Source organism: Eutrema salsugineum, unplaced genomic scaffold (genome assembly GCF_000478725.1).
Source record: "Eutrema salsugineum unplaced genomic scaffold, Eutsalg1_0 scaffold_5, whole genome shotgun sequence".
Lineage (NCBI taxonomy): Eukaryota > Viridiplantae > Streptophyta > Magnoliopsida > Brassicales > Brassicaceae > Eutrema > Eutrema salsugineum.
Window position 1 is genome coordinate 12070546 of NW_006256612.1, and position 26870 is coordinate 12097415.

At 36.6% G+C, this 26870-nt stretch overlaps 9 protein-coding genes across 12 annotated transcripts; 5 read left to right on the forward strand and 4 right to left on the reverse strand.

The window, feature by feature from the left end:
• Positions 1-83: 83 nt before the first annotated feature.
• On the forward strand, positions 84-1970 carry LOC18993814 (ADP-ribosylation factor 2-B). Its single transcript, XM_006417380.2, has 7 exons — positions 84-166; positions 555-722; positions 981-1051; positions 1143-1262; positions 1350-1468; positions 1554-1635; positions 1761-1970. Exons 2-7 carry the CDS (start codon positions 575-577, stop codon positions 1764-1766), a joined length of 546 nt encoding a protein of 181 aa, XP_006417443.1. The 5' UTR covers positions 84-166; positions 555-574; the 3' UTR covers positions 1767-1970.
• Positions 1971-2930: 960 nt separating this feature from the next.
• Positions 2931-6521, forward strand: LOC18993815 (putative proline-rich receptor-like protein kinase PERK11). The gene is made up of 8 exons (XM_006417381.1): positions 2931-3867; positions 4204-4650; positions 4808-4894; positions 5034-5104; positions 5212-5288; positions 5794-5941; positions 6025-6186; positions 6288-6521. The coding sequence occupies exons 1-8, from the start codon at positions 2931-2933 to the stop codon at positions 6519-6521; spliced, it is 2163 nt and encodes a 720-aa protein (XP_006417444.1).
• An 86-nt stretch (positions 6522-6607) lies between these two features.
• Positions 6608-9593, reverse strand: LOC18993816 (transcription factor bHLH90). Its single transcript, XM_006417382.2, has 9 exons — positions 9323-9593; positions 8958-9082; positions 8367-8561; positions 8200-8269; positions 8020-8088; positions 7506-7919; positions 7222-7419; positions 6944-7120; positions 6608-6868 (listed from the first exon to the last, which is right to left on the reverse strand). Exons 2-9 carry the CDS (start codon positions 9059-9061, stop codon positions 6761-6763), a joined length of 1335 nt encoding a protein of 444 aa, XP_006417445.1. The 5' UTR covers positions 9062-9082; positions 9323-9593; the 3' UTR covers positions 6608-6760.
• Positions 9594-10014: 421 nt separating this feature from the next.
• LOC18993817 (AMSH-like ubiquitin thioesterase 2) lies at positions 10015-11852 on the reverse strand. Of its 2 annotated transcripts, none has more exons than XM_024152625.1 (7): positions 11556-11852; positions 11363-11452; positions 11088-11150; positions 10929-11003; positions 10769-10831; positions 10533-10585; positions 10015-10433 (listed from the first exon to the last, which is right to left on the reverse strand). In XM_024152625.1, exons 1-7 carry the CDS (start codon positions 11703-11705, stop codon positions 10262-10264), a joined length of 666 nt encoding a protein of 221 aa, XP_024008393.1. In that variant the 5' UTR covers positions 11706-11852; the 3' UTR covers positions 10015-10261. The 2 variants fall into 2 exon arrangements, with proteins under 2 accessions (XP_024008393.1, XP_006417447.1); XM_006417384.2 differs by having other exon boundaries at positions 10015-10436.
• A 104-nt stretch (positions 11853-11956) lies between these two features.
• Positions 11957-13427, forward strand: LOC18993818 (uncharacterized protein At4g28440). The gene is made up of 3 exons (XM_024152626.1): positions 11957-12061; positions 12421-12659; positions 12916-13427. Exons 2-3 carry the CDS (start codon positions 12434-12436, stop codon positions 13104-13106), a joined length of 417 nt encoding a protein of 138 aa, XP_024008394.1. The 5' UTR covers positions 11957-12061; positions 12421-12433; the 3' UTR covers positions 13107-13427.
• Positions 13428-14053: 626 nt separating this feature from the next.
• Positions 14054-14709, reverse strand: LOC18993819 (gibberellin-regulated protein 8). Its single transcript, XM_006417386.2, has 2 exons — positions 14526-14709; positions 14054-14407 (listed from the first exon to the last, which is right to left on the reverse strand). Exons 1-2 carry the CDS (start codon positions 14605-14607, stop codon positions 14223-14225), a joined length of 267 nt encoding a protein of 88 aa, XP_006417449.1. The 5' UTR covers positions 14608-14709; the 3' UTR covers positions 14054-14222.
• A 2584-nt stretch (positions 14710-17293) lies between these two features.
• Positions 17294-18646, forward strand: LOC18993820 (transcription factor bHLH167). Its single transcript, XM_024153265.1, is given in 4 exon segments — positions 17294-17449; positions 18131-18389; positions 18392-18444; positions 18578-18646. Coding segments are annotated over 4 exon segments (516 nt in total). The 5' UTR covers positions 17294-17314.
• Positions 18647-19692: 1046 nt separating this feature from the next.
• Positions 19693-22024, forward strand: LOC18993821 (pre-mRNA-processing factor 17). Of its 2 annotated transcripts, XM_006417388.2 has the most exons (2): positions 19700-21519; positions 21763-22024. In XM_006417388.2, exons 1-2 carry the CDS (start codon positions 19811-19813, stop codon positions 21767-21769), a joined length of 1716 nt encoding a protein of 571 aa, XP_006417451.1. In that variant the 5' UTR covers positions 19700-19810; the 3' UTR covers positions 21770-22024. The 2 variants fall into 2 exon arrangements, with proteins under 2 accessions (XP_024007871.1, XP_006417451.1); XM_024152103.1 differs by lacking the exon at positions 21763-22024 and having other exon boundaries at positions 19693-21523.
• Positions 22025-22027: 3 nt separating this feature from the next.
• LOC18993822 (ubiquitin-like-specific protease 1C) lies at positions 22028-25531 on the reverse strand. 2 transcript variants are annotated; one of them, XM_024152102.1, is made up of 14 exons: positions 25151-25531; positions 24726-24768; positions 24521-24633; positions 24134-24441; positions 23975-24023; positions 23805-23887; positions 23694-23723; positions 23493-23588; positions 23307-23409; positions 22986-23083; positions 22720-22842; positions 22507-22621; positions 22309-22416; positions 22028-22221 (listed from the first exon to the last, which is right to left on the reverse strand). In XM_024152102.1, exons 1-14 carry the CDS (start codon positions 25484-25486, stop codon positions 22120-22122), a joined length of 1707 nt encoding a protein of 568 aa, XP_024007870.1. In that variant the 5' UTR covers positions 25487-25531; the 3' UTR covers positions 22028-22119. The 2 variants fall into 2 exon arrangements, with proteins under 2 accessions (XP_024007870.1, XP_024007869.1); XM_024152101.1 differs by having other exon boundaries at positions 22053-22221; positions 22309-22621.
• Positions 25532-26870: the final 1339 nt, after the last annotated feature.

Genomic DNA, 26870 nt, shown 5'->3' on the forward strand with positions numbered 1-26870 from the left:
TTTTCGTTTGGGTGCTTTTTTCGTAATATGCAATAGTAGGAGGGTGTTAGTGAAATTTCACATTCACAAGACCAAGAAAATCACGACGTACGTTTTTCCATCATTTCACAAAAATCGCGTCTTCTGCTAATTTTGAAGCTTCAGATCCCTTGCGATTTTTCGAAAGGTAAGCTGCTAAGCTCTCAGATCGTTCTTGATTCATTCGTTTTTCTGGATCTGCATATTCTAATTTCATGACGATTCCCTTGATGAGCTGCTCCCCAAATATCTGAATTTTGATGTTCCAGAGAAATTGAAAATTTCGTCTTTTAGTTTTCCTTTTTCCTCGTTTTACTTGCATTGGTGATCTGAGGTATAATTTTCGCCATTCCCCGTTGAACGATCGTGTATCTTGGGTATAGATTTTGCTTTGTTTCTCTATCTAATTTGGTGTTAAAAATATCCATAAAGGAATAATTTTTAGGAAGAAAGTAGAAATGTGAGTTTGATAAGATGCAAGGTGATTCAATTTTGTTATGAGTATAAAATCTGTTTTTCATCTTTTGGCATTTCAGGATCAACATTTACAAGGAAAATGGGGCTTTCATTTGCTAAGCTTTTCAGCCGGCTTTTCGCCAAGAAGGAGATGCGAATCCTAATGGTTGGTCTTGATGCTGCTGGTAAGACAACCATTTTGTACAAGCTCAAGCTTGGTGAGATTGTAACCACCATTCCCACCATTGGTAAGTCTTCCAAACAGACGCGTTAGATCGCATTGTATTTGTATTTCTCTCTTCTTGACTTTGATCAGATCAGCTGAATAGCTTAGGCTGTTGGAAAGTTAAAACTTTCCTTTAGACGTCTCTTTGAATTTGTCTTTTTCTATGTCACTTTTAGAGAAGATGTTGTTTATGGTTTTCTGAATCCCAATGTTCTAGCTGACTTAGAATGAAACATTGTTGGAAACTCATTTAACCGGTGGCTGAACCAATGTCTTACAGGGTTTAATGTGGAGACGGTTGAGTACAAAAACATCAGCTTCACTGTCTGGGATGTCGGGGGTCAGGACAAGGTTTGTACTATATTATGGTTCTCACAAAAAATCTCTTTGAAAAGATCAACAAGCAAGAGACAAACACTTATCCACTTATTCTCTCTTACAGATCCGTCCCTTGTGGAGGCACTACTTCCAAAACACTCAAGGTCTGATTTTCGTGGTTGATAGCAATGACAGAGACCGAGTTGTTGAGGCGAGAGATGAACTTCACAGGATGCTGAATGAAGTATGATAAAATTTTGGTGCTACACAAATACGATCATTTTTCGCTTGTTCCAAATGAGTTTGTGCTATTGATGCTTTGTAAATGCAGGATGAGCTTCGGGATGCAGTATTGCTTGTGTTCGCCAACAAACAAGATCTTCCAAACGCAATGAATGCTGCTGAGATAACTGATAAGCTTGGCCTTCACTCTCTCCGACAACGCCACTGGTGAGTTATAAATTTTATCCCAGCCAGGATTCGTTATTTATATTGCATACATGCTTGAAATTACATTGCTTGCTCTCTTTTTCAGGTACATCCAAAGCACATGCGCAACCACTGGTGAAGGGTTGTATGAAGGTCTGGATTGGCTCTCCAACAACATTGCTAACAAAGTAAGAGTTCTGATTTCAATAGTCTTGTTCTGTTCAGGTTGTCAACATTTTGTTACACTGTTGATAAAATGTTATTGATGTTTGTGTGCTGATTTGATTTCGGTTCTCTTTTACTCGATTCGCAGGCTTGAGGTTATCTCGACCAGATATTTTTGTGAGAGAATTGGAAGCTTCTTCTTCGGAGTGAACTTTGTTTCTTGTGTTTTAAGACCTATTATTGGAGTCACATTTGTTTAATTTCTTCAAGGGGTGAAAATGATTTGATTTCTCCTACTTGGTTACTTTTCTCGAATGTTTGGATTCTTTCAGGCTTAAAAAATGTTTTTATTTCTAAATGAGTAGAAATTTCATATCATTTATTTCTTCTGCATTGAATAAACGAAAATGCTGGCGCGAATTAACTATCGTATAGTGACTTTATAGGATTAATTATTCTAAACGCATACACAAAGACGATCTCTAAGACAAAAGAAAGATCAGATATTTTTGGAAAGGAAGAACATATACAAAAGTATATGGATTGCTTGATTGAATGTCTTTTTAGTGAGTTGGATTTTTTTTTTTTTTTTAAGTTAGATGAATAGAAAACTCTTTTAAATATATGACATATAAATTCAACTTATAGTGTATAAATTTGTCTTAATTCTGAATGCATGGAGGTTTATATTTAATGTTTGTGAGTTTTATTTTCAGAAATTTCAAGGAAAGAGCTTAAAATAATCATTTAGATCTGTTGTATATAAAAAAAAAATCATTTCGATAGAATAATTACGCGGCATTCCGACAATGAAGCTGCATGGTGGATCTTCCAGATATTGGTACTCTTATTTTCCTACAATTATTTACTGTAAAAGAAACCATAAAGTGAATTTTTAGCCAATTTTCTGAGTAATTGTTAGAATTCAATTGTTGAGATTTGGGAGACTCTCTATTTTTACACAAAAAAACGCGAAATGAGAAAAAATCATCAACCAACAAAATCCGAATCGACTTTGATCAAAAACTGTCCTCTTCCCATCTTCCTTGAGTATCAAGAAACCCTATAGCCCTGGATTTCTTTCCTCTCTCTTTCGTTAATTACGTACGACGCATCTTGGTAGTCCCATAAACACATGATCTACATTGTTTGATATTTAGATCGTGGGATCTGTGCGGAACATTAAAACTCATTTTGGTCGGATCCCAAAGTACTTAGATCATTTCTTGTATCACAAGGCACCCCTGTAAGAGCAAATTCAAATATGTAAAAAAAAAAAAAAAAAAAAAGAGAGAAGCTGGAAAAGGTGAATACAATAATGGACAAAGTCCAGGAACAAGCAGATTTGATCGGAAAGAAGATATCTCCGTTTGTAGCTTCACAGCCAACAAACGTCGGAGGATTAACTGATCAGAAAAGCACCGGCGGTTCCGAGACGACGCAACCTCCAGCTACCTCACCTCCTTCTCCTCCATCTCCGGCCAGTGGCGGCTCACAATCATCTCCGCCGCCGGTAACGGTTTCTCCTCCACCGCCGAATCAATCAACTGTTACAACTCCACCTCCAACACCTCCTTCTTCGCCTCCACCTTCTATAACTCCACCTCCGTCACCTCCTCAGCCTCAACCTCCGCCTCAACCCACCCCAGCCGCCGGAGATTCTCCGGTGGTGATTCCTTCTCCAAAGCCTCAACTTCCTCTTCCTTCTCTTCCTCCTCCGACCTTAGTTACTCAGCAACCAGAGACAAGACCTAATGAAAACGGCCTCCAACAACCAAACAACCCTGTTTCTCCTCCGTCTCCACCTTCTACTCCTTTCTCTCCGCCGTCCACGAAAGATTCCGGTAGCAAAGGGTCTCCTCCATTGTCATCTCCATCGCTTCCGGTTATTCCACTAAGCCCTAATTCCCCAAGAAACCCTTCACAGCCGTTGGATTCACCTCCTGCAGGAGGATCAAATCGTGTTCCATCGTCTTCTTCGACCTTCCCGTCTCCTCCTTCCATCTCTGGCTCCGATAACAATTCCGGAGGTTCTAACAGAAATAATGCGAATAGTAACGGAAATGGTGGTAATGGACAGCAAAACAATGAATCTAACTACACCGAGAAGACAATGATCGGTGTTGGGATCGCAGGTATCTTGGTCGTTATTTTCATTGCTGCCGTTTTCTTCGTTAGGAGGAAACAAAAGAAATCTGCTTCCCCTCGCTCTAACCAGAAGTATTTGCCATCGGCTAATGTCTCTGTTAATACAGGTAAAAAGCAAATAAAAAAATATTTACTTTCGGTGTGATCTTAAATGGTTCTTGAAATCATGTCTTTTTCTTGATCCTTAATTCCATGTTATTGACAACTGATTTCTTGTTCTTGTTTTTAATGTGATTCTTGAATGTTGGTTCTTGAAGAGGAGTCCCAGTTTTCATTTAGACTCATAAACCTTGTTCTTGATTCTAGATTCTGTGTGTTTAGTTCTTGTTCTAACCTTGTTCTTGATTCTGTGTTCTAACTCTTGTTCTTGTGTTCTTGATTATTGGTTCTTGGTCCTTGTTTTATTTATTTATTTGATAAGCCTAACCTTGATCTTGGCGCAGAGGGATTCATTCAGTACAGGCAAAAACCAGGAAACGGGAACAGCTCGACGACGCAGAACTCATCACCGGATACTAATAAAAGTTTCGGGAATCCGAAACCAGGTAGAGGAACTCCTGACTCCGCAGTAATAGGGACTTCGAAGATCCTTTTCACCTACGAGGAGCTAAGCCAGATAACAGAAGGATTTTGCAAGAAGTTTGTCATAGGAGAAGGCGGGTTCGGGTGCGTCTACAAGGGCATCCTTTGCGAGGGAAAGCCAATTGCTATCAAACAGCTAAAGTCGATCAGCGCAGAAGGATATAGAGAGTTTAAAGCTGAAGTAGAGATCATAAGTAGAGTGCATCATAGGCACTTGGTGTCTCTTGTTGGTTATTGCATATCTGAGCAACATAGATTCCTCATCTATGAGTTTGTCCCAAACAATACTTTGGATTACCACTTGCATGGTAATTGTTTTACAACCACTCCTTTTCTTTTAATCTATTCAGACTCGTTGGTCATGAGAATTGCATTGTTACTGAACTCGGATGCGGGTTGCTTAGTTATTACAATATCGAACCGGAATGAGTTTGTGGTCAAGATAATTTGTTATGTTGTTGTCAGGCAAAGACTTACCGGTTTTGGATTGGACTAGAAGAGTCAAGATTGCAATAGGCGCAGCCAAAGGACTTGCTTATCTACATGAAGATTGTGAGTTGTATTCTCCACTTACATTTTTTATTTATTTTTCTTAAAACTGTGAGTTATGGTAGAAAACTAAATAATTAACGAAGATTTAGATTCAAATGCCTAAGATAGGAGCTGATTTAGCTTTTTATCAATTTCACAGGTCACCCGAAGATTATCCATAGGGACATCAAATCGTCAAATATTCTGTTGGATGATGAATTCGAAGCTCAGGCAAAGTCAATATTTCATTTTTTTTTTTTTTTTGATAACTACATTATTTGTAGTCCCTAGAAATCATTATGATTTTCTTCACCGAGCATTTGATTAGTTCCGTACAGGTTGCAGATTTCGGACTCGCCAGACTCAACGATACTGCCCAGTCCCACATATCGACACGTGTCATGGGCACATTTGGGTACTGTTGTTTATTCCTCCTTTTTTTCATGAAAGCAAAAATAACCAACTAAAGAAAACAAGTTTTCACACTGGAAATTTTGTAGTTTAGTGACTTCCATCTAAAAAAAGTACATTGACATAATGACATATAAAAGTAAAGGATTTTGATCCCCGTTTTCCTTTTGGTGCGATAAAAATATACATACTCTGAATTGTCCAAGAAACAATTTATGATTTTCACATGTTTGTTTTCATTGGATATCTCCAAATGAACACATTCGCGTACAATGTATATCACCATAAAACATTTGAATATGAAATAAAAAATGAGCCAGCATTCCTCATTTTTTCACATACCATTCATTCATTCTTATCATGAGATTTACAATAAAATTATTTTAGTAGCTAAAAACTTGTGATGTCATCATCCATATATTGCAAATTGCTAAGATCTATTTGTGTGAATAGAAAAATCGTTATTATTGTATAAGTTAGTGATATCACATGAGATGATGTATTTGCAGGTATTTAGCGCCAGAATATGCATCAAGCGGAAAATTAACGGATAGATCAGATGTGTTTTCATTTGGAGTTGTGCTTCTCGAACTCATCACCGGTCGCAAACCTGTTGACACCTCTCAACCTCTGGGTGAAGAAAGTCTCGTTGAATGGGTACTTTTCATTCTTTTTCTTTTTTGGTTTTTTTGCGGGGGTTTTAAAAAAAAAAAGTAAATATGAGAAAATGGGCTGGGCAGGCACGTCCGCGGCTAATCGAAGCCATTGAGAAGGGTGACATCAGCGAAGTAGTGGATCCACGGCTGGAAAAACATTACGTTGAAGGCGAAGTCTATAGGATGATCGAAACGGCGGCGTCTTGTGTTCGGCATTCAGCTCTAAAACGACCTCGTATGGTTCAGGTCAGCATTATAAAAAAAACTTTATTAGTTGCTTACTCGACATTACTAAGAGACAACCTCTGACCGATCCAGAGGGTCTATGACTTACAAATATACAACAGGTCGTAAGAGCTCTGGACACGAGAGACGATTTGTCGGATCTGACCAATGGAGTGAAAGTGGGTCAAAGTACGGTCTATAACTCTGGTCAATACAGTAATGAGATTCGTATTTTCAGAAGAGCCTCTGAAGATTCCTCGGATCTCGGTACTAATAATGGCTACTACACAAGCCAAGACTTCACAAGCCATGAATCTGAGAGAGCCTTCAACACTACTCACCGGTCAAATCACTGAATCGATTCACCGGATTGATTAATCATCGGAAGTTGTGTTTTTCTTTTTTTTTTCTGGGTTCATTTTGGAACCTGTAGAATTTTTGTGAAGGTCTTAACGAACTCAAAATTCAATACCCCCCGAAGAATGTATAGTTTCAAACATGTAAAATTTGTCACCAAAAGCTTGTGAGTTTCAAATCCTAACAGTAACTTGTGTCTGAAGCAAACAAAACATTTGACTTTTGTTTTTGTTGTTGGTTATGTACTACTCTGTTTTACGGACTCTGCATTTGGATTGTTTGAAGCTATCATCCTCTTGAGCAGCAAATCTCTTAGATTTCCAGCTGAAATTCCGTCTTTGTTCGCCTAAAATCCAAACTTTTATCAGGTGTTAAGAATCTATGATTAAGTACAGGCCATGAGATGTGATTAAAGTTATACCTTGACATTGAGTACGGTCATGACCGTGAGATCGAGCCTGGTGAAATTAACGTCGATGATCTCAAGTCCACAAGAATCTACAGCTTCTATCAGCCTCTTGAATCCATCTCGTTTATGCTCCTGCGCAACCCGAATCAAGAAGTCTCGCTCACCAATCTCGTGGACTTCAAAATTCACCTGAAGGAAGCCAGAAAACAAAGGAGTTATGTGGGGGTTTTTTTTTACAGGTCAGATATAGGGATATGATCTTGAGAGGCTCTATATTCGATAGTCGATACCTCGTCGTTCACTTTCTTGTTGACCTTAGAGGAAACTTTTTCAGCTTCTGGATTAGCTATTGCAGATTCTTCCTCTGCAGCGATTTCTCTGCATTCTATCTCGTTGATTCCACTCAGCTCATCTTCAAGTTTCTGCTTCTCCACTAGCAGTTCATTGATGTAATCAACCGCATCACTGAAAATTCCAATTTTGTTCATCTGCATCGCACAAATAAAATGGAATCAAAAGGGCTATCGATCACAAGAAGAGTGATCAAGAAACCAAAAATGAGTTTTAAAAGAACCTTTGTAATTCTAGGGACTACAGCTCTTAAAGCATACATCCTCTGATTAATTCTGTCTCTTCTCTTTCTCTCTGAATGAAGATTCTTTGATTTGAAGTTTTCCTTTGGAGGCTTCTTATTATCTTTGAGGTCGATAGTGTCTTGCATCACGACATCTTCTTCCTTGTTCACTACCAAGCAAGGCAGATGTTCCCCACAACGAGCATTCTGATTTCCGAAAAGAGTCTGATTTTCACTTAAGGGATTGGAAACGCTTGATGAGCCGCCTCCCTCAAAGCTGAGATTCACACCGCTACTCATAGACTCTTCTGCTTTAGAAATGATCCTAAATTGCAGTTTTTGTTCAGGGAATGGTTCAAAGCAAGCGTTACAACGCCGTATGATCATATCGACCATGCTTTCATCAACAGGTTTCTGAAACGACCAAAATAGAGAGGACACATTAATTTTACGAAGCTACCACAAAACACTGTCACTGACTTTTATGCTACTAAATGGTAACATATTCTTTTACCATTGTGAAGGAGAAAAGCTCAACTAGACCATCACGCACAGGGATAAGAACCCGTGTGCTGAATATGTCCTGCGGAAAATCATCGAGATCAGATTGTTCTTATGATCAAACCCGAATTTTGCAGTTATGATTTAAATTAGTGAAAAAAAAGGGTGAAGCAAAGAGTTTTGTAGTTTTTACCTTTTTAGATCCTGGACCTGAATTAACCAACCATTTGGGAGATTTTGACATCACTACTTCTCCATGAATCCTGTGATTGAAAGGAAGCTTCATCTCATTTTTTTTTATAAAAAAAAAAAGTGAACTTTCAGTATCTCAAGGTTAATTGAATTGTTGAATAAACAGACCCGGGGTAGAGAGGCATGAAAAGAGGAAAATGAGTTAGAGCTTCACAAGCTAGGCTTCTAATATAATGCTTGTTGTGTTCATCTCTGCATATAGAACCCGTTTGTTTTCTCTCAATTCCTTCTTCCACCTTTTCATGCTTGATGTTCTTATCAATATGACTACCACTGCAACAGCATCCCACCCATTCAATAAACCTGCGGATTATATGGAATTAACGGCTGATTTAGGAACTAGAGAGGCCAAAAACCAAGAACAGAAAGAAAAAATGTAAAGTCGGAACCTTTGGTAGATGTCAACAGATAGATGGCACGAATAAACACCCAGAAACTTCTTTATCAAAAAAAAAAAAAAAAAAAAACACCCAGAAACCAGAAAATTTGACGGTTTTGTCAAATTTGTGTCACTAAGAACACAAAAGATTCGGAAAGCCGACACATTTGGATAAAGACCAGAGGCAGAAACTATTAGGGACTACTCTCAAACTGTAAACTTTAGAGACAAAATGATTCAGGAACCCAAGAGAAAATGAAATCAAACAACAGAGCCAAAACCAAATAAAATCTCAAAGTAAATGTTGAGTGAGTGAGTACCTAGAAGGATCATCGCCGAGTTTCCAGATAACGCAAAGGTCCCAATCCCTGGAATCGACAAAGGGTCGAAGAAACTCCTTCACTCTCTCCCCACTTTTCATCATTTCTCTCGCTCTCTCACTCTTCTGCAAAAACAAGGAAAGCCAAACAAAAAGCCTGAACTTTTGTGATCTCTTTTGTTCTTACTTATATATTTAGTGTCAGGAGAGAGAGGGAGAGATGTTTGGCATATATACACAGCAGTTACTCTGTCAAAACAAATCATAACGCAAATATACGATCGTACAAGACAATATTAACCAACTTCGCTTTTTGAATTTAAACCCAGAGAGAGAAGGAAGAGTGAATCGTCTGCGAGTTTGTACCCAAATCCGTGACAGGGATGACTGACATCTGTAGAACTCTTAGAGAGAGAAGGTTGTACTCTGACTGTACGAAGAAACTTATCATGTGCTCGAAAACGGCCATAAAGGGTTTTTGAAGCAAACAAAAGCAAAAAAAGGACTCTATGGTTTTGATAGCTACCCTTAACAACAAAAAATGATCAAGCTTTTTGATAAGATCACCCTCTGTACTATTTATGAGAAGAAACGAGCTTGAGAGCTTTAATACTTTCAAAAAAAGATTGGATCTTTGATTCTGTTTTTGGTTTTGTACTTTTGTTTCATGTGAACAAGGTATTTACAAGAAAAAAAAAACAGATTTGAAGGAAAATTTTAAAAACTTATTTTCAGGGTAAATTTCGGTATTTAATTAATGAATCAAATCAAGTAAGAACAATAAAAAAATGAAGAATGAAACCGGAATGGATAAAAGTCGTGAAAAATGAACACATTGTTTTCGAAAATGTTGAAGCCGAAGTTTCAAAAATAGTCGTTTTCAGAAGCTCAACTTTTTTTCATCAGTCAGCAATCACTAGCTTGGCAGAAAATAAATGCGAAATTGTGGTACATTATTTACATAGTTACAGTATATGGACAAAGAGAAGCAACGATATTCATTTATACTATTAATTTTTTAATACTATTTAGTTATATAGGTTTTATACACAAGTATATACGCCAGACAATCTCAATGTTTACGTGTATGGAACCAAATGATTCACTTACATTAAATAATTAACATTGCTGTAGCTTAATAGAAGGTGATCTTTGCTTATACCCCGAATCGGACAGCCTTCTCAGACTATGTATACAGTTCCGGTTAGGTTTATGGTTATGATCTGTTACTATTGACATCCTTTGCCCACAGTGGATAAAGCTTGAACCTTTTTTTACTGACAAGGCCATGGAAGGGTCTTTACCTTAGCGCAGATCAAAAATCTCGAACCTAAGGTTCGAGTTCTTGTAAACGTTTGAGCAATGTTCATAAACCGGGTTCCCATCTTCTGGTTCTTCGTGCAGGTGGAACCCAGTCTCCGAGCAGCCTCTCAATACCTCCATTCCTCCCGGGTCCGTTAGCTTAAATATCCCGTAACTCCTACCAAAATAATCAGTTTTAGAGTTCATCAGGAAATAGGTTGACTACTAATTGACTCCACGGTAACACGTGAAGATAGCTTTTGGAAACACATACCTAGAGCTATCGGTTGGAGCCACTACGACTGCAAAAGCCTCTGGCACCATTACCTAAAACGGACAAGATGGAAAACCGAGAACGAAATTGTGTCAAATCTTGTATATATGCAATACAGGGAGAAAAAAGGCATAAAAATTCTTGGATTTGTCTGCCAGATGTTCGAATATAGCACAGATGTGTCATGTGGTGAGTTAGAAAAGTTAAGGAAATTTATTATTCAGAAACTCAAATACCTGATAAGAGTAATGTGTATGCAGATCTACTGATGACATGAAACAACCTTGAGAAGGATGAGTCTGTAAAACACGCATAAACTCGTTCTAGTAAGCCAAGACAAAGCAGATCAAAAGATTAGTAACCATCTCAAAGCATGGAGGGAGAGGAGATATGTACATGAATCCATCCTACAGGATGAAGTTCTCTTTCGTTTTGTATGGAAAACACGTCCACTTCATTCATAGCTTGACACTGCCATTTTTTAGCACTGACTTAGTACCCATTCTTACATTGAACACCACGAAATGATCGAGAAAGTCTTTATAAGATACTCACTGAATTAGCAGTTGATTCTTGCTTAGGTATGATCAGAGTGGTTACATAAAAAATTCCTCTTTCCTAAAGCATGAACAGAAATAGCAAATTAATTAGCATATCAGGTCCTTAAACTCCCCAAAAAAGTAAGAATCTTGAGACAGGAAACCAGTTAAATGAACTTAGAACAATAAAGTCGGTGACTTCCAAGAATTTGTTTCAAGATACTCTTTTTCAGCGAAAATATAACTTCTATTTTTGATATCTCGAATGTGAAGAAAGCAAAATAATCTTACAAGAAAGGCAGCGAGAGTTCCACAAGTCTCGAGGTCCTTCTCAGTGTTTTCTCTCGCAAGCTCAGTGAAATCCTCCATCAACCTTTCTGACTTAGAAGAACAAACACAACAACAGTCACTCAGCTCGAAATCCGAAATCAATCCGAAAAACTACATCAAAAACCGATTTTGAAGAAAGGAGAAAAATACTTACGATATGAACATCTCTCAGTATCTTGGGCTCCGACGATTCGCCGAGATTGTTATCAGGACCAGAGATTAGGACACGAGAAACGTGAGACGATTTACATGTCCCGCTCTCTACACAAGAGATTGAGGGAGATGGAGATGAGAGCGTGACCATGATGGAAGCAGAAGCATCGGCTCTAATGGATGAGCTCGATGAGTGGAAGACGAATCCACCGAAGAACAGAAAATTTACTAACCAGTAAACCGGTTCCTGATAGACCGGTATATCGGGTTTTAATATTAGGGTGTAATTTGTATTGGTCAAAGTTTTGAGGCCAATCTTAAATATGTACAAACATATAAGGCGCTGGTTTTTTATAAAGACTTTCGAAGGACGTGACACGTGTTCAGATCACGGATCGACGGTGAATATTAATACCTGAGTTTTAGACATATAGACCGCCGCGTCTTTGTGTATATCGCCTCAACAGATCTAATCGCTAAGTCGTCTCTCTTCTCCGAAACGAAAACGTAAGTGAGCTCAAGAACCCTAAGCTTCTTGTTCTCAATTCGATCTTCCTTTGTCTTCAATTTTATCTGCTCGATCGGAGATTCCATGATTTTGTTTGATCAAAATATTACATTTTTGTGTGATTAGCTTCGGTCATCGATTTTTCTCATCTGTATATCGACTTGTGTCGATATTGCTGTTTTAATAGCTGTGTTTGGGTTTGACGAATGAAATTTTTTTGATCTCGTGCTTTTGGCTAATGTCGGAGATTGAATTTGATGGTTTGATCATCAGATTTGAAATTGTTGTTGTTGCTTGTGAATTGAATTGCTCTTAGTGCCTGATCTGAGCAAGTGTGTTCTTAATGGCTAATCTCTAGGGTTGCTCTAAAAATGACTGAGGCAACGTCTGCTTTGAGGAAGCCTGTGTTCACCAAGGTTAATGAGCTGAGACCAGGAACCAACGGTCACTCACTGAACGTGAAAGTTGTGAGCACGAAGATGGTGATGCAGAGAGGAGGTCGTCCAAGCGGTCCTCAGGCTCGTCAGATGCGGATCGCAGAATGTCTAGTTGGAGACGAGACTGGAATCATTATCTTTACTGCTAGAAACGATCAAGGTGAGAACTTGTGCTTCTGTGTCTTTACATTTACATATAAGAAAACTCCTTATGTTCTCAGTTAGCATCTTCAATGGCACTTGTCAAATTTGATAGTGTACTGCTAGACTTAAAGCCTATTTCTTGTTGCAAGTATAGAGAGGGAAAACACAGATTGTAGGTTTTGTGGAAATTCGTTAGATCTTGGCAGGTTTTTGGGTATTGATCAGGTGATTTAGAGATTTCTGATTGATGTTTATAACTCATTTTTGATCAGTGGATTTGATGAAAGAGGGAAAGATAGTGACCCTGCGTAATGCGAAGATTGATATGTACAAGGGGTCTATGAGGCTCGCTGTTGATAGATGGGGCCGCGTTGAAGTCGCTGAGGAGCCCACAGACATCACCGTGAAGGAAGATAACAATCTCTCGCTTATCGAGTATGAGCTTGTAAGTGTTGAAGCTTGATTTGCTTCTCCCACCCAAAAGAAAGCAGAGTGACTCAAAAGACCCATTCACTAGTTGGAGAAGCTGTAGCATCTATCTGCTTTGAGTTTTGCTTATCAGAATTTGCAGGTGGGTTTGTTGCTGGTTTGAGTCTTATGTATTATCAGGCTTACCTCTGATTTACCGTTCTCGTTTTGAAAATCAGTTTTTTTTTTTTTTTTTGTAGATTGATTTTCTCTTTAAATATCATTGGATCATTCTCTTGTTTTAGTTTTCGTTTTTTCTCGTTATTGTTCTTCGTTATACATCGAAGAATTATTTCATTGTGTTTCTGTTATTCTATCAATTAAGTTGTAACGTCAGAGGTGCATAGAAACAATCAACCCTTCAATTTGCACAAGACCAGGCTAGTCAGCTCAAGCATGTGATTAGACCAATAGTCGGCTCAAATAGATGATCCATCATATTCGTTGGATATGTTGGGAGTATATATCAACAATTAGATTTGACTAAGGACATTTACAATTGGTTCAAGATATACATAATTTTCTTAAGTTGATGTATATCATGAAATTCTTTAATTTATCCAAGAGTCAGGTAAGAAGAATACAAAAGCAAGGATTAGATTGAGAAGACTTTGCGCAACAGTCCATTCTACATCACCTAAAGTGATTGGTCTCAATGAAAACAAAGCTAAGAAAAAGAAACCTTGACAGGATTTATTCTTGATATATTTAACGATTAGAGATAAGTATACGTACGTAGGGGATGAACTAAAAGTTAGGTATGGTTCTGTTATGGTGAGATTTAATTAAACCTCACTCTTTTGAACGATCATGTCTCTCCTAAGCTTTTGTCGCTCCTTTGAGCGATCTTGTCTCCTCTAAAAGCTATCATAGCTCCTGTGAGCGATACTAGCTTCCATGAGCTACCTTCCCATCATAATATACGTGTGTAATAGATACTAATCAAGATATTAATTAGTTTTATTGCCAAGATCTCTCATATTTTCATATATTTAGCTTACAGCTTTTATTTCATACATCAAAACATAATTGTCATGAATATTTTTCCATACATATAGAGATGTTATATATGTAAGTGATGACGATGATCATCAAAAAATAAATATGTAAATCAAGGGCACTTGGGACCGCCTTTGGAGTTTTTCAAATCGCGGTAGCAAGGACATTCATCCTTGTTTCCAAAAGTGCCAGACGGAACACAACCATTACACTTCTCGCAACATATATTGCAATACTTGAGGCACTCTTCATGTTGTGAAGCTTTTGAGCATCTCACATCGCACTTTCCACCACATGCTGCGATTTCATTCATCATCTCACATTAAATGTTGTATAATATAATTTTGGACAAACCAGAGATCCAAATGATAAATTGTACCTAAAACTAAAACAGTTAATCAAACTATACACTTACACGAATCAGCGGTTGAAAGTTCGCAAAATGAAGATGTGAGGAGAATAAAGATTATGGATAATTGTACAACCACTAGCTTCATCTTCTGTTTTGGCTAAACTTTGAACTTTGAAGTTTGTTACCTATGAAGGATGAGGAAAAAAACAAAAGAAGTGGTGATGACTTGGGGGAAGATGAAACTGTGGGTACAGTGAGAGGATTACTTATATTGAGAAAATTTGGAGTGAAATGTTTGTTATCTGTTTCTCTACTATTAAATTAAAAATCTACAAATAATGATTATTATTTTCAGAATTCTACAGAATCTAACCATATTCATATACTTAATTTTATCAATTGTAAATTTGTTTCTTATTCTTATAGCACATATTTCTCTAACCCATAATTATAACAATATCTTCTAATTATTAAAAAAGTCTATAGATTTTTATAATTATTGGTTTCTTTTTTCAAAAGCTTACATATTTTAAATTAACAAGATATTGAACCAATGGCATATTAATTTATATATTTATAATATAGCTTATAAGTTATAACAAATAATGAAAGGGAGATTATGTAAAATAGTATCCAGTCAGCTTTTGTCACATAAGTTTTATTTTAAATTATTAAATAAATTTGATTTTTTTATATCAATTACTATCTGATAAAAGTTAATTCTTCTATATATCCTAATCTTATGATTTTTTTTTCTATAAACTAATATCTGATAAAAAAAAAGTACTTGCTTTATGATTTTTTTTCTTCAATCGTTTTGTTATAAATTTAAAAAGTAAAAAATCTTTATATGTTGAGTCGCTAAATTTGTAGATATACTATAGATAAGTCACGAAAAAGAATGTTAATTTTTACTAATAATATAGATAATCTTACTATTTATTTCCTGATATTAACTGCGGACGATATAAACTTGTCCAGGCGTACAAGTCAGATTTTCATGATGCCATGATGAAGAACCCAAATTCTTAATCATGACACATATATAGCTTGTTTAGTCGTAGTGGAAGAAGTCAAATATTTGAGGAAATAAAAAATCTTGTGGAAAATGCACCAAGAATCAAATTAAGGGTCACTTTAGCAGTGTCTACGACTACGGGTAGACGATATATATACAGTCGTTTTTCCTGAAGTAAGGTACGATTCTTCTTTGATTTTTCATTTTTTTTTTTAGTTTTGGAAACAGCCTGTTCGGCGGCAAAATGATGACTAAAATCCAGGGATGTGAAAGTGGCTTGAATTATGAAAGTTGATGACGTTGAATTTTTTTTCTTCGACGAGTTGATGACGTTGTATCGTGTATTGTAATTTGGATAATAAATATGTGCGCATTTCTATTAGTGTTATTCATTTATGGGTTTCTTAGGAATAGTTTAGTATTTTTTTTGAGAAAGAAAAAAAAGTTAAAACATTAAAAGCAAAAAAATATCTAACCAATCACAGCCTTCCACCTGGCGTAAAAGACAGTCTCTTTATCTCTTATATAAGGAGCGATCCATTAAAAGTTTGGAGAAATACCTAGGTTTTTTGTCAAAATCTGAATAAAAAACTCTAATGGAAATGCTCTAATTAGTTGAAGAAGGCTGTTTGTAATGCTCGGTCCCTTTTCAATCGGTAATAGAAAATAATTTTTCTTTATTTTTCTCGATTTGGACATTGCACACTTTCCTAAGGCATTCAATTTTCTGCTAACATATGCATTGGTTTATATCTTCTTTTACTAAGTTACGTTTGTATAAATGGTTTTTTAATTGATTTCGAGCAATTCAGTGGACCTAAACCTAGAGTTAAATAGTCCCCAAAAAAGAGAGTTTACTAACATGTAAAATTGAACCTATGAACACTGGATCTTAGCTAGTGCCAGGTAACAGTTACATGATCTTTTATCGTAATATTAGTATCTCTAAATTTACTTGTTAAGAAAAAATAACCATTATTGTACCAATTTACAAGAGTTGGATAATAGTGAACGTTTAGATCGTTCATGCAAACGTTTAAATCATCAAAGTTAAAGAGCATCTCCGGTGAATGATGTCGGCTACGGCCAAAAAGTGTTCGTGTGCTTGATATCTGTAAGGAATGGGTGTTGTCCTTTTTTTTTGTAGACTTGTTGAATATTGTTAGCTTGTTGAATATTATACTTCGTGATAATAAATATGTGCACCTAATAAATTGAACATGGAATTGGTCCCCTTTTTAAAGCGGCAATACAAAACAGTACTTCTTTTATATAACTTGTCGATCGAAAACATATATATATGGAGTAGTACTCTTTTCAGGAATTCATTTCTTTTTGTCTATCATATTATCTGACTATCTCAAGCCATTGAAATGGTCTTGATCAGAATTTCCTACAATCTTTATAGTTAATATACTTAAATGTAGTCCGATTGAAAAATAGTGTGTATATAATTATATTCTCAGGGCTAGAACCTAGAAATGAGTCCAACCATACCAACTAATCCTTTTTGTAATCTTTTGCTTCATCAAGATTTATAGTATCTCTAAGAGTGATTGAAACATAAGAAGTAAATAGAAAAAATTACTTGGTAAGAAAGAATAAACACGTGATTATCTATGAAGTAGTGTGTAAGCTCACGGACGCACACATGACTTTCTTTGAAAAACATCACTTTCCTTTAAATTACGCAGCTCTTTCTCTAAAAATTGAGATTTGTGACTCCCTAGCTGATCTCTACCTCTCTGCCTCTTTATATTTAGAGCGATGAGATGGATTTGAAAAAGATAGAAACATATATAGTAACATCAAAGCTTAAAAGAGAACAAAAATAATGGAGAGGGAGATATCAGGTGAAGGAAGCTCATTATCGTTGAGGAAACAACGTAACCTCAGAGAGAAAGACCGACGAATGCACATGAAACATCTCTTCTATTTACTCTCTTCTCATGTTTCTCCCACTCATAGGGTCCGTTTCTCTCTCTCTTTCGTCTATCTCTCCCCTTTCCTAGTTCTCTTTCTCTCTTTATATATAGTATATTTTACATTGATTTAATGTGTATATACAATAAACGTAACTACACAAGTAACACAACTTTTTGTTAGATGTACGCATTATTCAAAAAAAAAAAAACGCGCTTAGGCGACCAAAACCATTTGAGCATTTCCATTTAGTCAAACCAGTCCAAAAACTGATATCAACGTAAAATCAATGATTCTTTTTGTTTCATTTAATAAAAATATATAATTTTATTCATACAAATTACTAAATATGAAAAAAAATATAATGAATATCAAATTTTTATATTTTACATTAATTAAATGAAAATAAAAATAACGATTATCTTGAATAGTCTCGTACCAAACATCTAGCGTCTATCAAATTTCTGAACATTGAAAATGCGTGATTCAATAGTCAATGCTAGTACACTCTGGTCAGTGCAGTATTTTATTTAGCTTGGGTGTTCAGTGTATATGTATGTGTAAAAATAATGTAGGCTTTATACCAAAAAGTGATTCTTTTTTTTATACCAAAAAGTGATTCATATCGGCTTTTTACGTTTTAGTTATATATTGATCATAACCACATCCATGCAAGAAACATAAAAGTAACTAACTTGGATTTCTCTTTATGTTGGCTCTATAACAGTTACCCGTGCCTCAACTTATAGATCAAGCGACATCATATATGATCCAATTGAAAGAGAAGATCAAGTATTTAAAGGAGAAGAAAAAGGCATTGTTAGGAGAAGTCGAAAATCACTCTGAAGGGTCCTACCTTCTGCCGCAACTCACTTTTAATTCGTGGGATTCGACCATACAAATGAATCTGATTATGGATGCGAACATGAAAAGAGTAATGCTACACGAGCTTGTTAGTGTTTTCCAAGAAGAAGGTGCTCAAGTTATGACGCTAATTTTCAGACCTTTAATGATAGGATCACTTATACAATCATAGCTCAGGCATGTATCATGAACAAATCCACCGCATATGTTTTTTTTTTTAAAATGCCGCATGTGTATGTACACGCACTTGCATGCATGTGTCACTGTCACTGTGTCACGTCTTTGCTTATGTACGATTAATCGTCTGCAGGCTATCATATTTCGGATCGGCATTGATCCATCAAGGATCGAAGAGAGAGTACGGAGTATCATCTTTTGATCAACTTTTTGAGGCATTAGTAAATTCCAAATTATTATCCTGCGCTAGCGTTTAATTTATTTACTATTTTGTGGTTTTTATTAAATAACAAATGTGTTTATTAGTTCTTTAAACATGTGATTAGTATTTTAAATGCTGCCTTTGAGTTTGATATGTAATCGTTTAAGATAAATTCTTGGTTGATGATATATCAAAACCCAATGCATATTTTCATTTGACTAATTGAAAATTTCAGTCTATTTACACGGACGATTAAACAACGATATTTTATCACTATGTTAAAACGTTGATCCATCATATAATAATTTCACAACAGTCTTTAGAACAAATGTACTATCTTATATCATTGAGATATACACAACAACAAATTAATACACATGAAACAATATCTGAAAAAAATAAACACTACTACCGAATTTGAAAATTTTCCAATTTGTAGATGCGTATTATAGCAGCGTATACATACCCCACACACCCAAAAATAACACAATGCTTGACGAAATAATCGATCGGAGCTAATTCTTTTCTTGTTAAAGAGATCGGAGCTAAATCTATAGTGGTTTGTATTTGTACTATATAGTGTGGTCACCCGAAATTAAATTCGACGATGAAGTATGTAATGTAAATTATTGAAAAAAAAAAAATCAATTTTTTGTTTTGAACTTTTGAAAAATCAATGTTAAACGATCATATTGAAATCAGACATTAAAGTGGGCACGCCGCAACGATCTAGAATAAGTAGCTGTCTTAGGAAATATACGACTTTGTGATGTTATGTTTTCAACAGACGCTTTTAAAATACATGAATACGTAAAAATACCGGGTATTTTTCTTTAAGAAAAAATCTTCTCCTTCCGGTGTTATTCGGTTTGACTTGGTATGATTTAGATTGGTTGGTATGTGGAAAGCTTCTCCATGTTATTTTTAATTTAGGAAGATAATAGGATGTAAATGATAAAATAATACACTAGCGGGGGGAATGTGAAAATAAGTCAAACGTTAGGGTTTTAGGTTTTATCTTCCAACTTTTCAAGTTTTGCACAAATTGCAAAGCTTGTTGAATTTAGGAATTTCGAAACCATTCTCGAAGAGGAAAAGAGGCAAAATCTAAGTTTTAAGACTCAGAATCAGAACTCTTTGTGAAGCAAATCTGGCAATTGTGAGATGGATCTGATTCAGTCCTACGACGAGGAAGCCGTATCTTCCTCGCCGGAATCTTCGCCGCCTCGTATTTTGAAGGCGAAGTCATCGGCGCCGGAGGTAGACGATACGGCACTGGCTCTCACAGTGGCTAACGTGAATCAGTCGAAGTCGAATCCAATCAATCCAACCCAGCACGTCGTCGCGTTTAACCCTACTTATGAGCAGCTTTGGGCTCCGATTTGCGGCCCCGCGCATCCGTACGCCAAAGACGGGATCGCACAGGGGATGCGGAACCACAAGCTAGGGTTTGTGGAGGACGCCTCGATTGGCTCCTTCGTGTTCGACGAGCAGTACAACACTTTTCACAAGTACGGTTACGCGGCGGATCCGTCCGGGATGAATTACGTCGGCGACGTGGAGGCCTTGAAGCAGAACGACGGCGTTTCTGTTTATAATATACCGCAGAGCGAGCAGAAGCGGAGGAAGCTTGAGAAGAACAAAGAGGAGAGAGAAGGGGAAGAGAAAAAGGAAGAGCTTGAGCCGGAGGCTGATAATCCTGCGACGGAGGCGTGGCTTTTGAAGAATAGGAAAAGCCCCTGGTCGAGGAAGAAGGAGGTGGTTCAGGGAGAGTTGACGGAGGAGCAGAAGAAATATGCAGAGGACCACGCGAAGAAGAAGGAAGAGAAGGGACAACAAGGCGAAGCCAAAGGAGAGCATTACGCGGACAAGAGCACTTTCCATGGCAAGGAGGAGAAAGATTATCAAGGCAGGTCATGGATTGAGGCTCCTAAAGATGCAAAGGCAAACAACGATCACTGCTACATTCCAAAACGTCTGGTTCATACATGGAGTGGTCACACGAAAGGTGTTTCTGCTATTCGGTTCTTCCCCAAGCACGGGCATTTGCTTCTCTCTGCAGGTATGGATTCTAAGGTTAAGATTTGGGATGTGTACAACTCTGGTAAATGTATGAGGACTTACATGGGTCACGCCAAAGCTGTGAGGGATATTTGCTTCTCTAATGATGGGACTAAGTTCTTAACTGCTGGATATGATAAGAACATTAAGTATTGGGACACGGAAACTGGGCAAGTTATATCGACTTTCTCGACTGGGAAGATTCCGTATGTGGTTAAGCTGAATCCAGATGATGATAAGCAGAACATTTTGTTGGCTGGTATGAGTGATAAGAAGATTGTGCAGTGGGATATTAATACAGGGGAGATTACGCAAGAGTATGACCAGCACTTGGGTGCTGTTAATACAATCACATTTGTGGACAACAACAGAAGATTTGTCACATCCAGCGATGACAAGTCTCTCCGTGTGTGGGAGTTTGGGATACCAGTGGTAATCAAGTATATCAGTGAACCTCATATGCACTCTATGCCATCCATTTCAGTTCATCCGAATGGAAATTGGCTTGCGGCACAGAGTTTGGATAACCAGATTCTGATCTACAGTACCAGAGAAAGGTTTCAGCTAAATAAGAAGAAGAGGTTCGCAGGCCACATTGTTGCCGGTTATGCATGCCAAGTGAATTTCTCGCCAGATGGACGGTTTGTAATGTCAGGAGATGGTGAGGGTAAGTGCTGGTTTTGGGACTGGAAGAGTTGCAAAGTCTTTAGGACTCTTAAATGTCACAATGGAGTATGCATCGGAGCGGAATGGCATCCTTTGGAACAGAGCAAAGTGGCAACATGCGGTTGGGACGGCTTGATTAAGTACTGGTAAGCAATCTTCTCCCAATCTATTTTGTCTAATTTATTCTGCAATTATTTATAACATAACCATTATGCATATGTTAATCAAAACAAGGCACATATCATGACAACGCTAGAGTTGTCGTTTGATTAGCCTTGCATGTAGGATGCGTCTTAGATCTTTTTGAATCAGATAATCTTAGAATTCTCAAAAGGGTTAACGATATGATTTTGCCGGTTCGATGCTGATGTTTTGTTGCATATTTGCAGGGACTAAGACAAGACAGAGCCATCACCAAGAAAGCGAGAGTCGTAGACAGTCACGGCCCTGGGTCCAACGCCCAGTTTTTTTTTTTTCTGTAATGTTTCAAAATCTGATAAAAAAAGCACATGATGTATTATCTTTTTAACTATATCGTTATAAGGATAGTTTTTCAGACTGTTCACAAACTTTTTTTTCAGACTTTCATTATTTGCTTTGTCGACTGACTGTGATTATGTTATGATGGGTGATAAAGAATATTTAGAGCAATGATCAGCCAACATTAAAGAAAATGATATGTGAAAAACCACTAATTAAAACATTTATCAATGAATTGCCTTGATATGAATCTGTTATATACAGCTTTAATTTGTTTGATTACTCTCACGGAATAGCTCAATGAGTTTGTTCCAGATTTTGATCCTCAAAGCGGAGGCTTCATCGGGTTTAAACCACTTCTTATGAATCTGTATGTGGAAACAAGACAACAAATTTTTGTTAACAACATACTCTTTAGAAGATAGAAGGAAACGGAGATAGAAGAGAAAACACACCATTCCCAAATCATGCAATTTCAGCCTCTGAGGAGCGTCTTCGATGAACTGTTTTATGAAGAAGAGCACAAACAGACCACAATCGAAATCATTCTTCTGCTGTGGAACCTGTTGAGAAGGTGATGGAATAATATTCGATGGATTCTTTAATTTATCTTTCAAGTAAAATATGCAACTTAACAAGTGAAAAAGACTAGCCTGCACTTGAGCTTCATTGATCCTATCAGGAAGGTCTCTCCATATTTTTTCTGAGATTGGTAAATCCGATAAAGAAGCATCTTGGTTAAGATAATTCCATTCCTCTCTCAGAAACCTGGAACAATAAGTTGTAAACAAGGGAATCTAATTAAGATGGTCTTTAAACTGAGAAACTGTATGCATATCCTTGGTACATATATCCTCGGGTCTCACCTTTTGACATTGTTGAAGATTACTTTTCTTGGGTGAAGTCCCAATGAATCTAAGTGAAGTAGAGTCAATCCTGATTCGTCTTCCTTGTCTGGGATGCAAATTATTACTAAGCTCCAGTGTAGACTGAAATATACAAGAAAATAAACCCATTAAACAATCTAAACAATTGGTGCTGAGATGCCATAACTTTGATCTTTTTTTTAGCATAGTTTTAACAATGCAATCATTGGGATTCAATACACAACAGTCATGAAAAAATAACTTACTCTTCATGTATTGGTATAAAGATATATGATTTACGGAATATATCAAAACCCTTCCACCACCGTCTCAACTTCACAAAAAATGCATCCTTGTCGTTACCCTAATATATTGAAAGGACAAGACCAAGAGACCAATCAAATCACAAACAGAAAAGAACTAGTCTCAATTCTTGTAACAGTTGCACATGAAATATTTAGATTCAACCTTCTATAATAAAACAATGAAACTTAAAACAAATTTAGGACTTGGATATAGTTTTTTAAACGCAGACCAATGAACCATTGATTCATTTTTTTGCCAAAGGAATAAGGTGGAAAAAGCACCTTGTATGAAACAGCTTCTATGAGCTTCTTGTAGAAAAATGTGTTAAAGAAATGAGAATCAGCAGCTGTCTGATTCGCTGAAAAGACATGGTGCTGCAAGAACCTAGCCAAACAGAAGGGAAAATAATCACATATAAGCCATAACACGAGAAAAGATAAATGTGAAAAACTGTCACTCAAAGCCACCTGATGTAGAAATTTATAACTGGCGATGTAAGATATTCTCGAGGTGAAAGACATTGGAAATCTTTAAGAGACACTTGAACGAAGTCTGGGTCGTCCCTTGATCAGCAGAAAAAGTGAAAGGAAAAATAAACAAGTCATATATCATACTGAGGATCACAGTAACTAAACCTACACCAACTACATGTTAGCTTTTTTACCAACCTTGATGGGTAGCAAATATCTTCCGGTAACCTGCAGATTTCACCAAAATTAAGTTATATCCAGCGAGAGTCAATCACTTGATAAAACTAAACATAGACACTCTTTTGTTACCCTTCAGGAAGTTCAAGAACTTCCTCTACTGTTGGAGATTGAGGTTCATCTTCATCCAAATTTATCACTTTGTTATCTGATTTCTATAGCAAAAGTGTCAGAATAGGTGCTAAGCTCCTTCTATATTAATTATGCGCAACAATACAATTGTATGGCATAAGAGAACATACCTTCCTGCAGCTTGACCTATGTGATGGCGATGCTTTCAAACTCCACTCCCTGTGAGAGAAAAAGTTAATGTCAATACACTGAATGAAGGTTAGCCACGACCAGTAGTCTTGAAATTGAAAAGACAATCTTAAAGCAGTCGCAGAGAGAAAGATATGGACCTTGGATTTTCATAGCCAATGACGGTGTTGTCGTCATCATCATCATCATCATCATCGACAAGTAAGTAAGGAGAAGATTCCTTTGGTTTTCTTTCTACAGAAGCTTTATTGGGTTTTCGATTCCCTTTTGGGTCCTTCAATCCAGAATAAAAGTTATTTTCAATGATCTGACACTTGCCTAATCTTGGCAGCGAGCGCCACCCATTGCTTTGTTTTGGTGTCGTCTCTCTACCAGCCTTGCTTTTCCAGCTTTCACGTCCCAAATATTGTAGTTCTTCATCAAATAATTTCACTGGTTGAGCATCCATCTGTTAAACAATGATTATCAAGTGTGGCATCGTGAAGCAGCAAAGAATTTAAACAACAAGGGGTGTAGAAGCAGCATACTTTGGGTTTCTCACTAAAATGAGCAGCAGGTATTGACCGAGACACGTCTTTTGATCCCGTATACTCTTGTCTAGAGTTGTCTTTTGAAGCTGTCTTCGCTTGCCTAAACACATCTGAACAACTTTCTACATGTTAGAGACTCTGCACATATAAATAATAATCAATTCATAGAGAGATTAGCTGGAACAAACTACAAACTATATACCTGAGCTTTTCGAATGTGCGAGAATCTGACATCTGTCTGCATCCTGCCAAAATCAGGGAAAGTCATCACACGGCATCGTATAAGATAAATTCATTTCATCAGTTTTGAATGTTCTGTTCTACACCACGCAAAAATTGCCTAAGAGAACCTGTGACAAAAGGATTTTACAACTATAAGGAAAAAGATAACCCAAACATAACCAGAAATTATACTAAGCAAGTAACAAATGTAAAAAGAGAAGCTTTAGCAGAATCTTGGACCAATCGAAACACTCGACCACTTATACTCGCAATACTAAATTATCTTCCACACATCAAACTCTAATTCCACTGCAGAGTAAGGATAAATGTGAAAAGCTAAAGACACTTAAATTCCAAAAGCTTTCATTTTTAAGACACAATCAACTAATTCTCTTCTTCACAAACCGTTTTGGTGCGGCGAAGCATCCTTCGCTGCTTCTCGTACTCGATGTTTCCGATTCTGGTGCGGATTCTGTTGCCCTTGTCTGGCAACTTCTCACTGAAAGCAGAAAGAAGAGATCTTTGACGCTTCAGATGATCCTCGAGTTCGCTATCACTGAGGGATTGCACGCAGACGCCGGAATCATCACCGGAGAGAGTAGTCTCACGCGGTGGAGTTTTGTCTGCACTGCCGATGATCTCCAACTCCGGCACTTCTTCATCGACCAAAACATTCTCCCAATCTATGTTGAAGCCTTTCGTCTCCACACAGTCTAACTCGATTACCTTTTGCCTCTTCATCTCTCTTCATCAAATAAAAAAACCCTTTTCGGTTTGGAATCTCCTGCTTATTTATTTTTTACATCACTCTTTCTGCATTGTTATAAAAACTTTTCGTATGGTTTGCTAACTAGAACCATAACAAAAAATATATAATGTTGTAATTAATGGGTTTCCATTTTAAAACCAATTAACAATCAGCAAAAAAGCCCATGATCATTATACTAAACTTTGTTTTAAAATAATATACATTTTCATGTTTTAATTCCAAACTTAACATCATTTATTCACATTTTTAATAATACCACAAATATAAAATGATTCGAAACTATTTTTCAGTGTGGAAAAACTAAACCATATAACCCAAACATAATGGTTTAATGTTAGTTTTAAATTATTTAGGATAAGCAAGTATTTCTGCATAAATATTGTGCTATTTTCAACATTTTAAATTTGGTGTGTGGGTTTTACATAATTGAAATAAAAATTATTTGTTTGTGTGATTTTTGGGGTATTTCTCTTATACTAATGCTAAATGTTTCTATTTTCCATAAAATAAAGAAAAAAACAGTATTCGCCATAATTGATATATTCTAATTAAAAAGCTATCATTTCATAATAATTACATCTTATACCAATAAGGCAATAATATTAGAAAATCTCTTTTTTTGGCACTTTATTCAATATTCAATATTCAATAAATTGTGGAAAATATTCGATATTTTGATAGCTTCCACATCAAAACAACAACGTTTATTTTTGTTATTATAAAACGACGCCAAACTCTACCTAGTTTTATTATACCGCGCGTACATTAATACCTTTCCTATGATCCTATCACGTACATTGTATACAATGTATATGTATCCTTGCCTTTGAAAACTAGTGAATACGCCTCATTGAACTTGGCATCCATTACTAAGTTAACGTAATTTGACAAGTTTCATATGAAAGTCTTTAGAATATGAGGCAATGCTATGCCTCAGCGATTGAGGAAGACAACACTTTCTCTTCCGAGCTGATCCTTCTCTCGGCCCATCACACAAACTTGGCCATCCTCCTTGGCCCATAATCGCACCAGGATCATTTTGTCATGGCAAAGGCAAACCAACTTTTCCGACCTGGGTTTCATAAGATTTCCAATTTGCATGTATATATCCAATTTGCATGTACATAAGATTTGATTCTTCCTCCATAAACATAGTTTATTCTGTTGCAATATGATTGTTTCGGTTCAAACCTGCTTGCTTTAGTACTTATTAGAATCTGTAAGAAATCAGTAATTTAAATGTCAAATAATGAAATAGATCTCGTAATCTTTATATACATATATATTATTTAAAGAATGATTGTGTGTTGTGAAGTTAGTTAGGGTGACATGATCAAGTTGAGAGGATACGTGATG

Excerpts from the sequence above, each read along its gene's own strand:
- LOC18993817 (XM_006417384.2), bottom strand. The coding sequence starts at position 11,705 with ATGGTCACGCTCTCATCTCCATCTCCCTCAATCTCTTGTGTAGAGAGC. Across the intron at positions 11,004-11,087 it reads AAGAATCAACTGCTAATTCA|TGTCAAGCTATGAATGAAGT; the intron begins GTGAGTATCTTA and ends AAAAAATGGCAG. Across the intron at positions 10,437-10,532 it reads GCTCCAACCGATAGCTCTAG|GAGTTACGGGATATTTAAGC; the intron begins GTATGTGTTTCC and ends TTATTTTGGTAG.
- LOC18993822 (XM_024152101.1), bottom strand. The coding sequence starts at position 25,486 with ATGAAGAGGCAAAAGGTAATCGAGTTAGACTGTGTGGAGACGAAAGGC. Across the intron at positions 22,622-22,719 it reads ATCTTCAACAATGTCAAAAG|GTTTCTGAGAGAGGAATGGA; the intron begins GTGAGACCCGAG and ends TTATTGTTCCAG. Across the intron at positions 22,222-22,308 it reads AATTGCATGATTTGGGAATG|ATTCATAAGAAGTGGTTTAA; the intron begins GTGTGTTTTCTC and ends TTCCACATACAG.
- LOC18993821 (XM_006417388.2), top strand. The coding sequence starts at position 19,811 with ATGGATCTGATTCAGTCCTACGACGAGGAAGCCGTATCTTCCTCGCCG.
- LOC18993819 (XM_006417386.2), bottom strand. The coding sequence starts at position 14,607 with ATGAAGCTAGTGGTTGTACAATTATCCATAATCTTTATTCTCCTCACA. Across the intron at positions 14,408-14,525 it reads ACTTTCAACCGCTGATTCGT|CATGTGGTGGAAAGTGCGAT; the intron begins GTAAGTGTATAG and ends ATGAAATCGCAG.
- LOC18993818 (XM_024152626.1), top strand. The coding sequence starts at position 12,434 with ATGACTGAGGCAACGTCTGCTTTGAGGAAGCCTGTGTTCACCAAGGTT. Across the intron at positions 12,660-12,915 it reads TACTGCTAGAAACGATCAAG|TGGATTTGATGAAAGAGGGA; the intron begins GTGAGAACTTGT and ends ATTTTTGATCAG.
- LOC18993816 (XM_006417382.2), bottom strand. The coding sequence starts at position 9,061 with ATGATGAAAAGTGGGGAGAGAGTGAAGGAGTTTCTTCGACCCTTTGTC. Across the intron at positions 8,089-8,199 it reads CAGGTCCAGGATCTAAAAAG|GACATATTCAGCACACGGGT; the intron begins GTAAAAACTACA and ends GATTTTCCGCAG. Across the intron at positions 7,121-7,221 it reads ACAAGAAAGTGAACGACGAG|GTGAATTTTGAAGTCCACGA; the intron begins GTATCGACTATC and ends GGCTTCCTTCAG.
- LOC18993815 (XM_006417381.1), top strand. The coding sequence starts at position 2,931 with ATGGACAAAGTCCAGGAACAAGCAGATTTGATCGGAAAGAAGATATCT. Across the intron at positions 4,651-4,807 it reads TTTGGATTACCACTTGCATG|GCAAAGACTTACCGGTTTTG; the intron begins GTAATTGTTTTA and ends TGTTGTTGTCAG. Across the intron at positions 5,942-6,024 it reads AAGAAAGTCTCGTTGAATGG|GCACGTCCGCGGCTAATCGA; the intron begins GTACTTTTCATT and ends TGGGCTGGGCAG.
- LOC18993814 (XM_006417380.2), top strand. The coding sequence starts at position 575 with ATGGGGCTTTCATTTGCTAAGCTTTTCAGCCGGCTTTTCGCCAAGAAG. Across the intron at positions 1,263-1,349 it reads TTCACAGGATGCTGAATGAA|GATGAGCTTCGGGATGCAGT; the intron begins GTATGATAAAAT and ends TTGTAAATGCAG. Across the intron at positions 1,469-1,553 it reads TCTCTCCGACAACGCCACTG|GTACATCCAAAGCACATGCG; the intron begins GTGAGTTATAAA and ends TCTCTTTTTCAG.